Source organism: Adiantum capillus-veneris, chromosome 3 (assembly GCF_014529385.1).
Source record: "Adiantum capillus-veneris isolate H3 chromosome 3, ASM1452938v2, whole genome shotgun sequence".
Classification (NCBI taxonomy): domain Eukaryota; kingdom Viridiplantae; phylum Streptophyta; class Polypodiopsida; order Polypodiales; family Pteridaceae; genus Adiantum; species Adiantum capillus-veneris.
This window is the reverse complement of record NC_140933.1, coordinates 120095012-120107362: the sequence shown is the minus strand read 5'-3', so window position 1 is coordinate 120107362 and position 12351 is coordinate 120095012. Positions and strand designations below refer to the sequence as shown.

The 12351-nt window shown below is 45.5% G+C and overlaps 1 protein-coding gene across 1 annotated transcript in view; it reads left to right on the top strand.

The window, feature by feature from the left end:
* Positions 1-500: 500 nt before the first annotated feature.
* LOC147461608 (beta-galactosidase 9-like) overlaps positions 501-12351 on the top strand; it is a 36820-nt gene continuing 24969 nt past the window's right edge. The window contains exons 1-7 of the mRNA XM_086509108.1: positions 501-1011; positions 1134-1229; positions 1420-1532; positions 1625-1691; positions 2419-2511; positions 2631-2768; positions 2865-2953. Of these exons, the coding sequence (XP_086365234.1) occupies positions 832-1011; positions 1134-1229; positions 1420-1532; positions 1625-1691; positions 2419-2511; positions 2631-2768; positions 2865-2953 (776 nt within the window). The 5' untranslated portion in view covers positions 501-831. The remainder of the gene's footprint in view (positions 1012-1133; positions 1230-1419; positions 1533-1624; positions 1692-2418; positions 2512-2630; positions 2769-2864; positions 2954-12351) is intronic.

The following is a 12351-nucleotide window of genomic DNA, read 5'->3' as shown; positions in this document are numbered from 1 at the left end:
GAACAAATTTACACCTAGTTCACACCGAGTTCGTATTGAGTTCACACCACATTTGGTGTGGTGTGCAGACCCTCCCGAGTTCACACCGTGTTCACGTGAGTTCACACCAAATTTGGTGTGGTGCACATACCTCCGACTTCACTATTAGTTCACACCTAGTTCAAATGATGATCGAATGGCCCGGATTGCACCCGCCTCGCAATGCCTACTGTGGGCCATTGATCCCACCTCCCTAAGGGGGGCAGTGCCTCAAATTCAACTCCAAAAGTAAATTTCTGGGTGAGAGAGAGAGAGAGAGAGAGAGAGAGAGGCGCGCCGCTCGCAGGTGAGACAAAAAGCGTTCCTGCAGTCGAGCCGTTTTGCTGTCCTTCGTCAAGACTCAAGAGTTACACGAGGTCACGTGGACGTTGGTTGCTGATTGCCCTTGCAAATGTAGCTTTGCACCGCCCAGCCGCCCGCGATGCATGGCGCAGGCTTGCAGCATTACCTCTTCATGTGTGCCTGCCGTTGAGGGTGGGGTGGGGGGAGTGAGTTTCTTCTGAGGGGGAGAGAGAGAAGAGAAAGAGAAAGAGAAAGAGAAGAGAGTCTAGAGAGAGATTGAGAGTTATTGCTCGACCTCCTGCAACAGTGCCACCACCTTCTTCTTCTCTCTCTTTCTCTCTCTCTCTCTCTCTCTCACACACACACACACACACGTAAAGTGGGCTTACTGGGCTTCTCTCTCTCTCTCTCTCTCTCTCTCTCTCTCTTTCTTTAAGCGCAAAAACCCACTCTGGCAAACACTCGTTTCGAGCTTCCTGCCATTATCTCGACTACCTCTAGCTGGGAGAGATGAGTCCTGTGTTTCTTGTCTCTTTGCTTCTTCTGGCTCGCCTGGGCTTTTCTTCATGGAGCGCAGTTGAAGCAGGGGCCAGCTACAATGTGAGCTACGACCACCGCGCCCTCACCATCAATGGCCAACACCGCATTCTTAACTCTGGCTCCATCCACTATCCTCGCAGCACCCCAGAGGTGTGTGTGTCCCCCCTCTTGTGTGCGTGGAGAGCATAAGTTTGTAGTTTTACTTAATTTTCCGCCATTCCTGCACAAATGAGGCTATGTGCATTTGAATGCCACTTTCTGCTGTTGAGTAGATGTGGCCGGATCTCATCAGTAAAGCTAAAGAGGGCGGCTTGGACGTTATCGAGACATACGTGTTTTGGGACCAGCATGAGCCTGCCAAAGGAAAGGTACTGCCAAGATTATTGTTTGCTTCGTTCCAACACTCAGAGCTTCCTCTTGATATTCATGGTGTCTTAACATTAGGGAAAATCGCTTCACATGTCGTCTCGCACACCTATGTTCTGCATTGTCTCTCAAAATGTTTGTAGTCAGTCACCATGCCGATTTTATAGACACTTAATCGAATTACAAATGCAGTATGATTTCCATGGACGGCGAAATCTCGTTCAATTTGTGAAGGTGGTTCAGAAGGCAGGCTTGTTTATGAATCTCCGGATTGGACCTTACATTTCTGCAGAATGGAATTTTGGGTTTGTTTTCTGAAGAATTACTTTGTGCAAGAGCTCTTTCCTTTGTGAGGCCTAGCCCCATTTCTGATTCAGGCAGCTGGTTGCCATAACAGGGGTTTGCCAGTGTGGTTGCATCTTGAGCCTCATGTTGTCTTCAGAACAGACAATGTACCTTTCAAGGTTGGATGTTCTCTCTTTGGAGTACTACTATATTAAGGGTCATCCTTTGATGAATTGGCACTTCATGTACATATGCAACAAGAAACTGCTTTGTATTGTCTGTGGGGGTTGTTTACGTGCACACACGTGCATGTGTGCGCACACATACACACACATACGTAAGCATATGCATATGCATATGCATATACGCGTGTGTACATATATGTATGTATATGCACTCTTGCTCCGCACACTTTTGCTTGAAATATTAGAGTGAGGCATAACTCTTAAAAGATGTCATCCACCAAAGCCTGATTTTGTGGCACGTCTCATACTGTCATGTTGTAATTTTTGGTTGCTTTCATGATGCACATCGTGTGCACATACGGAGAAGAAGAAGAAGATTGTTTTTTTATGTTGTAGGATACTATCCCAAGAGACCTTAAAGATTTAGCCGGAGAGAGAGAGAGAGACAGAGAGAGAGAGAGAGTTCCATCTTGGGAAATTTGTTAGTAATAATAAGGGAATGTCACCTGTTTTCATGAAATGCCCCTATATATGGGACCATTCTTTGTATAATGCACCTTTCCTCCTTTGCAAAACCCCCCTCCCATACACTCACGGGATACCGTTTATTAACCTTAAATGAATGAATCCTCCGGGAATTGCATAGCCATGTGGGAGGAGTCACTACTAAAGCATAAGCTTGCTAATTTACCTCAGCCTCATCTGAGCACACTTGATGCAGGCTCATATGGAGAGATTTGTGAGAAAGATCGTGAACATGATGAAGGAAGAGGAACTCTTTGCATGGCAAGGAGGCCCCATCATATTGGCACAGGTGAGTGTATGTAGTAGGAGATTTTACAACATGTTTTGAATTTAATGTGAGCATTTGTTTGCGCACGGCGATGAGATTTCTATTTAGGAGTCAAATTTTCTTTGCTGTTTGCCTTGCAGATAGAGAATGAGTTTGGGACATGGCCTTTAGGTACTTCAGAGCATGCATACTCAATGTGGGCGGCGAAAATGGCTGACTCCACAAAGACTGGTGTACCTTGGATTATGTGTCTGCAATTTGATGCACCTGACCCTATCGTAAAATTCGTGCTTCATTTTGGTCTTGGCTTGCAATTCCATAATTTTAATTAACCTGATTCATCCTCATGCACTTTTCTGGCTGCTGAACAACAGATAAATACTTTCAACTCATATTATGCTGATAGCTTCACTCCTAATGGCGACAACAAGCCAAAAATGTGGACAGAGAATTGGACTGGATGGTTTGTTTCTCTAACATGAGAGAGAGAGAGAGACCCCATCACCACTTTCTCATAGATGACCCATTGTAGTTGTATATAGGACTTGAGGCAGGTGTCACATTCGCCCTTGGGGATCAACTGATTTTTGGATATTGTGTTATTTGGAGTGACATTGTTGGTTGAGGATAGATGTTAAGTGCCCAGTACCCATTGAAGATAGTCCTTCAGGGTGAAGGAAGAGGTTGTCAAGCAGATCAAGGGGCTGGCTGTCCAAGGGGACAGCCAACGATAGACCGGTAACGGACTGATGAGTATGGCAGCTGGTCAGTGGGCAAGGTGGATGACCCTGGCAGCTGAATTTGCTGCCCCCCATTGACGCCAAAAAACACTGCTCGACTGCCCTATGAGCCCTTTGGATGGCAATGGGGATGGAGGGAGAATGAGGCTGCTAGGGGGATTAAACTATCCCAAGAGACCTTAAAGATCTAGCCGACCAGGAGAGTCGAACTCAAGACCTGTTACGCAGGAGGGAAATGGCATAACAACACTTTATAGAGAGAGAGAGAGAGAGAGAGAGAGAGAGAGAGAGAGAGAGAGAGGCATCGCTTCCCAATTCGCTGTCACGTCAGCTGTTGCTATCCCCGTCCCATAAACTCGCAGAGGCAATTCAACTGATCTGACTACAACGTGAGAGAGAGAGAGAGAGAGAGAGAGAGAGAGAGGTTTCCAGCACCCTTCCCTCCCTTTCGTCTCCCTGCAGAGCTTGAGCGAGAAGATTGACCATATATATGAGAGGGCGAGGTCGGCAGGGCGCCGCCCACCGCCTCCGCAGTCGGAGTCCGCACAACTTGAGAGAGAGAGAGAGAGTGTGAGATGCTCGAACTTTGCTTCGCCGCCACCGGCTACCCACCGTTAATCCCCTTTCGATTGCACAGAGCATCGGCTTTACATTCGTAAATCGATCAGACATATTTAAAAGGAAAGCCACTTACTTTTCAAATGCTCCGTGACTATTCCTCTACCTCCCAACACAAAAAAAAAGTCGGGAGTAATACCTACTCGCGTCTCCATCCCACCTCCGATGCCCGTCACTTCCACACCCTCGTCCCCTTGGTGTCGTCAGCAGCATACCCCTTTCGCCTGCAGCCCACACACACAACATGGAGCAAGCTTCCCTTCCTCAGGCTCAACCCGCCGCAAGAAGAAGCACAACAACAGAGGTACGCATGCTCACGTCCTCTTGCGCATCCTTATATGTGAGGAGGTCTCTGTGATAGAGAGAGGAGAGTGTCACAAGCCGGGCACCACATGCCAATAGAGAAGAACAGACTGAACAAACTTTTAGCACTTCAATAACAACTGAATTGAAAGAGAGAAATGACAGGCAACACGGAGTGGCGTAATTCCATCTCGGAGAGTATTGGCTCCAAACCTTGGCGCCCCTTTCGGTATTTCTTTATATTGCATCATCAAAGTACAAGTCGGTACTTCACGCTCTGCACTTTCTCTCAAAAGTATGCCAGAGAATGAGCCTTAGTCTCATATTTAAAGCCCCTAGGCCCCAAAAGCAGTCTACATGAAAAGCCTTCAAACTCAGAAGTATCTAGTCCAAAAGCAATGCCCAATAGTTGTCAGCGTGATTTACAGAAATCCGTACAACTGCCACGTCAGCAGCGAAATCGTAAAAATCCGTGCAGGCTGCCATGTCAACATGTCAACGTAAAATGTGGGATTCCGTACGGCTCTGCCATGTCAGTAGGCCAGCGTAAGATCCCTAACGAAGATCCTTCTATTGCTTCTGCGTCTTAGAGGGTTTAGACCCCTCAGCGGTAGCTCCGTTCTTCAGTGACTTGACACGTTAGCAGTTTGTGATAGAGAGAGACCTTACACCTCCTGCTTCTCCCTCCTCTCGCCTTTAGGCTCTCCTTTCTCTGCCGTCTTTCCTCATACCTTCCTCCTCCTCTCTCGTGCATGCTCTCCTTTCCTCTTGCTCCTCCCTCCTCACGCCTTTTGGTTGAGAGAGAGAGAGAGAGAGAGAGAGAGAGAGAGAGAGAGAGAGAGAGAGAGAGAGAGAGAGAGAGAGAGAGAGAGAGCAAACCGCCCACCGGCTTTCTGCAAGTCGACAAGCTTCGACACCCGTCACCCCACCTTCATCTGCATCGACAACTTTTTTTCTCTTAGAGAGAGACCCAGAATGACCCCTTTTTTTCGCCTCTTTTTGTCTCTCGTTGGAGGATCTTTGCTTATTGTCGTTGGCGAGACATGTATATTTGGTCGTGCAAAATAATTTCTTACCTCGTAAGATTCCCTTCTTTCTCCGTCTCATGACATGATAAGAGAGAGAGAGAGAGAGAGAGAGAGAGAGAGAGAGAGAGAGAGAGAGAGAGAGAGAGAGAGAGTGAAATGAAATGTTATATTAAACGTCTTCAAAAGGCCAAAATGACCTATGAGACCAAACTGATACAATCCTTGTGGATCTAATCCAATCTCTCGATACAAAAATAAAAATGAAGGAGGAGAGAGAGAGAGAGAGAGAGAGAAATGAAATGCTATATTAACGTCTTCAAAAGGCCAAAATGACCTATGAGACCAATGTGTTACAAAATAGTGAATCTGATACCATGTTTGGGTACAAAAGAACTAGAACAAAGATACTACTGCTACAAGCTGGAACTGTGTGGATGTGACAGTTGGTACAATAGGTACCCAGTAAATAGGATGTAGTAATGTGTGAAACAATGACAGAATGGGGGGAGAAATGGTGAGGATCTATCCTCATTTGCACTCTGTATGTCGAGAGAATATAGCTCGAATCCTCTGCTGTAGTCTTCGTCAATGCTGTGTAGCTCCTCTCCTCTCCTCTATCGTGGTCGTATGGATCTCCATAGCTCCAGTGCTCAGTCAATAATAGTGCCAGTAGTGGTCGAGTGTGTGGACCGAGCTCTGCGGCGGTGGCTTCTCCTCTGGCTGTCCCATATCTAGTGAAAGAAATATGTAATCTGTCTCTTGGACTGTCTGTCTCTAGCTCTCCCCAGTAAAGTGTCTCTTTGTCTGTACAACTCAAGTAGATATAGTCCAAGACATCTCTGGTCTCATAACTCATGACCCTAGATAAAGGACCGAAACCCTCTTTGAATAGGCAGTGGAAACGGCCCCCGTATCTTATAGTACATTGTGCAGTGACATGTAATGTAACTCTGTCTCTGGCCCTATCTAGCATAAGTGGCACAACCTGTTGTCTGCTGGTATCTGTTTGAATCTACCAGTCTCAATCTCGAGCTGATGTCAGGATATGCGTATTTGACCAATGGCACAACGCAAACCATGAGACATATGTGTGTCCATGTAGTTGGGTCGAATCACAAACCCATCGCCTGTGAGGTGGAGAAGATGCTCTCTATAGAAAGCCATCTTCATGCCCAACTCCTGAGGCAGATCTATCCATGTACTGCTGGTATCCAGTTGGATAAGGTCCTGAAGAATGAGTCTAGTAATCTCCACCCATGTAAGAGACAACAAGGGTACTGGAAAGGAGGCAGCCTACCCATGGTGAAGCCATGCGTCTGAAACCTTGATGTCATCTTTGCATACCAGCATGAAGTGTCCCCCTGTAGAGCTAACTGTCTGGAAGACACAAGGACTAGTCTAGCATATCTGTCTCTAGGCTGTGCACAAAGGAGATTGATCTGGTAAGCGCCTCAATCTCCATGGGGGGCAGCTAGCTCTACTCGAAGGATAGCGAGGTACGGAGGCCTTGGCTCTAATCAATCGAGCGATCATAGATACCAAGGGCCTCTCCATACGTCTCCAACCATCCTGGCCTACTGAAGGTCCCCATACCTGCACCCCATACAACATAGCTGAGGCTACTAAAGTATCAAAGAGCCATAACTTTGTCTGAGGTTCCTGGAACTGAACCTGCGGACACATCCTCTCCAAGCCTCCCAAGGCCGCATAAGCTCTCGTCGATCTAGTCTTTGCTGCTCTCACCAAAGAAAACCTCAGTCCAATGAAGGCAAGTGTAAACAGGGAAACAATGCAGACTAGGGAGCGCATGGGGGGCCACAAAAATGAAGGAGAAGAGAGATGGAGACACGTGCATTCTGGGGGGGGGGGAGAGAGAGAGAGAGAGAGAGAGAGAGAGAGAGAGAGAGAAGAGAAGAAGAAGAAGAAGAAGAAGAGAGTTTTAACGTCGTAGGAAACCATCCCAATAGACCTTAAAGATCTAGTTGATGAGGAGTTGAACTCAAGACCTGTTATTCAAGAGGGAAATGGCATAACCAATCTACCACACTTGGGTGATAGAAAGGTTATACCATTTTCCTCTTTTTATTGGCGCACCTTGCCACCCACACACCCACACACACACACACACACCCGAGAAGAGAGTTTTAACGTCGTAGGAAACTATCCCAAGAGACCTTAAAGATCTAGCCGACGAGGAGTTGAACTCAAGACCTGTTATTCAAGAGGGAAATGGCATAACCAATCTACCACACTTGGGTGATAGAAAGGTTATACCATTTTCCTCTTTTTATTGGCGCGCACACACACCCACACACACACACACATCGGAGAAGAAGAGAGTTTTAACGTCGTAGGAAACTATCCCAAGAGACCTTAAAGATCTAGCTGACGAGGAGTTGAACTCAAGACCTGTTATTCAAGAGGGAAATGGCATAACCAATCTACCACATTTGGGTGATAGAAAGGTTATACCATTTTCCTCTTTTTATTGGCGCGCGCGCGCGCGCACACACACACACACACTGTCACAAACGGGAGCACATAACAATATAAAATACATTCTGATAAATAGGATTTATCACTTATTACTGAAGCCAGAGGATATAGAGAGAAATAAATAGAGAGAGAGATGGAGAGCGAGAAGATCGACACAATACTGGGACCAGAAGATGGGCTGGTCCCCCCCCTGTAATAGTATCTTTATTACTGAGGAGAAGTCTATACAAGCACTTGAACCGAACGTATTACCACGTTCGTTCTAGAATAAGACTTGATGGTTCCCGGAAGCCTCAGCTTCCGATTCCTAGGGCAAAACCCTATTCCAAGGAACTTCCGTTCCTTATTCCAATTCCTCGAGAATCAAGGTTCTCGCCTCTGGATCTCACCTTCCGGACTCAGGGCATGACATCCGTGCAACTCTCTTTTAGAACTCTATTTCCAGGGTCCTCTTCCCGCAGAACAACTCTGCTTTCCCGGACACAAAGTCCTTACTTGGGAATCCCAACTTCCGGATCGCAACTTGAGAGACTACCTCTCTCCAATCCGTGGATCTACTTCCCAAACTCGGGTACGAAACCCCTGGGCTGATCTGGCTCTAGTTCCTCAAAGCGCTTTTCTCCTGCAGAGGCTCATACCTTCCTCTGCTCCTACTCCCTCACTAAGAGGAAGTACACCTGCAAACAAATACTCAGAGTTCATAACATGAAAATCGTTACCTTCAAAGTCTCGACGCTCGAAACGCAACTCCATTCTCGAAAAGCAATTCCCCGGAAGAGATCTCTCCATAGAAAATCCTCTCTTCCAATCCTACACACAAAAGAGGTGTGTTCTCCGGTTCCTTCTCATAAATCAGCCCTGTCTACGACGTTTAGGGGCTGAAAACAGAGAAAAACAGCAGCTTGTTGCGATGGAAACACGCTCAGTAGGCACTTCTTCGCGAGGGAACTTGCGCATTGGGTCTTGGCGACATCTGGTACACTTGGGGCAGCCATGGGCATCACCTGCAACGTCTTCTTTACGGCTGAAATTTGCAACAACATCTCCTCCTTGCAAAGATTGGTCCTCCTCCCTGAGTAAGGGCATGTGATGCTTTTATAGCTCCTAGCCACGGGCACGAAAAGCTGCTCGCGTAGAGATCGCGGCCTTTTTTTTTTTTTCAAAAATTTATTTTATTTTATTTTTTCCAATGTTTTGCCAAAAAAAGAGAGAGAGAAAACGCTGGCTGATCTGTTGCCTTATTTATCAGATGGCTGCCCACTTATTAAGTGGGCAGTCGGTCACCTTTAAAAATGGTCTGAATCTGTCCAAAAACTCAATAAAACCTTATAAGCTAAAAACAATGCTTTCACAGCACTTCCCAGGCGTCCCTGGATGCAATCACATACATAGTTGCAATGCAGACATAGACTTCCTTGCGAGAAAGCATCTGCTTTCCCGAAAGGCAATCCCGCTTTCTCAAAAAGCATCTGTTTTTCCTCAAAGTTTTCTTTGAACCCATCTTCATTCAAGTGCTTGCTTTTTCCTTGTGCACAATTCTAACACAGTTCGGAATTTCCTCTCGACTATGGATATTCCCTTTCCGATGCACCCGTCACCCACCTTGTGACGCATCAGGAATACCCATCACCTAGTCCTTTCCTACCGAACTTATAGTACAATCTCCTTCACGATGCTCTATGTCACCCATCCTATGACGCATCAAAGATGTCCGTTCCCGGATGGTCAGATACTTATTTTCGATGCTCCCTGTCACCCATCCGATGTGACACATCAAAAGTACCCGTTCCTGGTGGCCTTACATATATTCCCGTTCTCAGTGTTCCCGTCATTACTTTAAATGACGCACTAGGAATACTCTGTACTCGGATGTCTCTAGTGAGAAAAGCCCTCTCACTTAAAATTCCAATAATTCATTTAGAATTATTTTTCCTTGGTGTTCCAAGTGAGAAAACCCTCTCACTTATAAATCCAATAATTCATTTAGAATTATTTTTCTGTAAGATAAAGCCAATTTAGCAACACACACACCCTAGAAGAAGAGAGTTTTAACGTCGTAGGAAACTATCCCAAGAGACCTTAAAGATCTAGCCGACGAGGAGTTGAACTCAAGACCTGTTATTCAAGAGGGAAATGGCATGACCAATCTACCACACTTGGGTGATAGAAAGGTTATACCATTTTCCTCTTTTTATTTGCGCACACCCACACCCACACACACACACACACACCCGAGAAGAAGAGAGTTTTAATGTCGTAGGAAACTATCCCAAGAGACCTTAAAGATCTAGTCGACGAAGAAAGAGAGAGAGAGAGAGAGAGAGAGAGAGAGAGAGAGAGAGAGAGTTTTGCAGTTGTGGCCGACAGCCCTCGCAATAAAAAAGGCTAACTAAAGAATCTTCTATGCTAATAAAAGAATTTCTCATGTTTAAACAGTTGCTACCCCTACCATACAAGAATTTCTCACGTTTAAACACTTGGTACCCCTATCATACTACACATACTAGCTGGTATGTAATGGTAGGGAGAGAGAGAGAGAGAGGAGATAATTGCATTTGTGGTCGGCAACCCTGGCAATAAAAAAGGCTAACTAAAGAATCGTGTAAGCTAATTAAAAGAATTTCTCATGTTTAAACAGTTGGTACCCCTACCATACTCACAGTGACATACTGGCAACTTCTTCAACTTATTCAATAGTTAGGAATATTCCATTTGTATTTACCTCTTGCAAAGTCCTCTTGTAAAAGGACAGAGCGTGACTGCAGGTTTCGAATGCACGCCCCGTCAACGATGATCACTACATATGTTACCTGTATGGTCGAGTGCTCGTTCGTGCTTGAGACGTTGGATAGCTCTTTTTACCATCGCCAGGCCAGGTAAAGAAGCAGTGGTGGACTAAGGCTTCAATTGGCTATGGTGTAGGTGGTTCCCATTGGACATGCTATATGCGCATAACACAAATCAGCCCTAAAAGTAAGGCGCCCTTCTTTTTATGAGCCAAGGGATTGGACAATTGAAAAGCAAAGGTCGGACAAATGAAAAGCCAAAGGTCAAACCGTTGAAAAGCCAAAGGTCGGAGAGATGAAAAGCCAAAGGTTGAACAATTGAAAAGCTAAAGGTCAAGGACACCCAAAAGGCTAGGTGACTACCTATATAAAGACCTCTTGGAGGCATTTGTAATTATCATCAGTTTTTGGGCGATCTCTCTTTGGAGCATTGTGAAGACGATCAAGGCTTTGAGCTTTCTTCAAGACGACGAGAGCTTGAGCACTTGTGTAAAGATCAAGAAGGCCCTGAGCACTTATGACAACAACTTGTATTGGCCATCTTTTGCAATATAAAAGAAAGACCCTTTGGGGGCGCTCGGTTGGAGGGCCAACGCTTCTAAGAAAGGAACTCCACCTTCTTCTCTCTCTCTCTCTCTCTCTCTCTCTCTTCCTTCAAGTTGAAGTGTCTACTATTGTGATTCACCATGTGTTCTTAATGTACAGAAAGGTTACAGTAATATGAGAGCTCAATTGATTGTTCTTCTATGAACAATGGGATTTGTTCTTTAGTAGTAGAGCACGATGGTTTCAGAGTCTTGCCTCTCACGAAAGTGAACAGGACAACAACAATAATGTAGAGCTCGGGAACGACACCATAGAGAGGATCCTGTAGAGGATGTTTTTTTGAGGCGGATGATGAAGAAGTAGCTAAAACAGAAACCATTCAACTCATGCAATAATTTCTTATTGCTACTAAAGATCCAGAGCTTTCAAAGTTCATTTCGGCATAGGATCTTGATACGACGGTAAAGTAGTGGAAGGCAAACAATCCATTACTTTTGGCAAGGGCGACTCAAGAAAGATTGGTTGCAGTAAAACAAGAAACATAGAAGGTTCGATTCAACATGGATTCAGATAGATTTATGAGGAGACACTCGGTTTTTTGGAGCAACTGATGATTTGTGTTCGGTTCAACAAAAGGCGAGGTTTCTATGATGATGCTCATTATGGAAGTCCTGAAGACAAAGCAAGTGATCCTTTTGTTAGATATGAGGAATTCAAGCGACTTGTGTGGGGAAAGGCAACGGCTTCCCTAATCGGCAGAGATGCCCAACATAGGAGCAAGAGATAAGATGAGCATGCACACAAAATGAGAGAGAGAGAGAGAGAGAGAGAGAGAGAGAGAGAGAGAGAGAGAGAGAGAGAGAGAGAGAGAGAGAGATCACTTAGGGTTATTGAGCCTTATAAAGACCATTACAATGTGTTCCCACACATGGTGGTCGCCCAAGTTGAGCTGACCCCAACAATTCTATTGTCATCATTCGCCCCCTTGAACTAAACTCCCCACACTCATGACATGGAGAGTTTTAGGTGTACTCAAAACTGTGAGTTTGAGGTTTTCTCACAACCAAGGGTTTCAGGTATACCCATAACTTGGTGCTACCACAAAGAACCTCCTCTGAACACATAGGGTATAAGTCAAGGTAGCTACCATCAGACTTAGGGTTTTTGGTTTATTCCCAAACCTTGGGTTTAGGATTACCCAATAACCTCACGAGGTGGGGCTTCACATTGGGAAGGTCTTACCTTGAGTTGCTTTTGGCTGGAGCAGTGTCTAATCCCATACATTTTGGAATAGAGGTTTCTTTTCTTTATTCTTCTGAGTATCAGTGATTTTGCACTGCACCT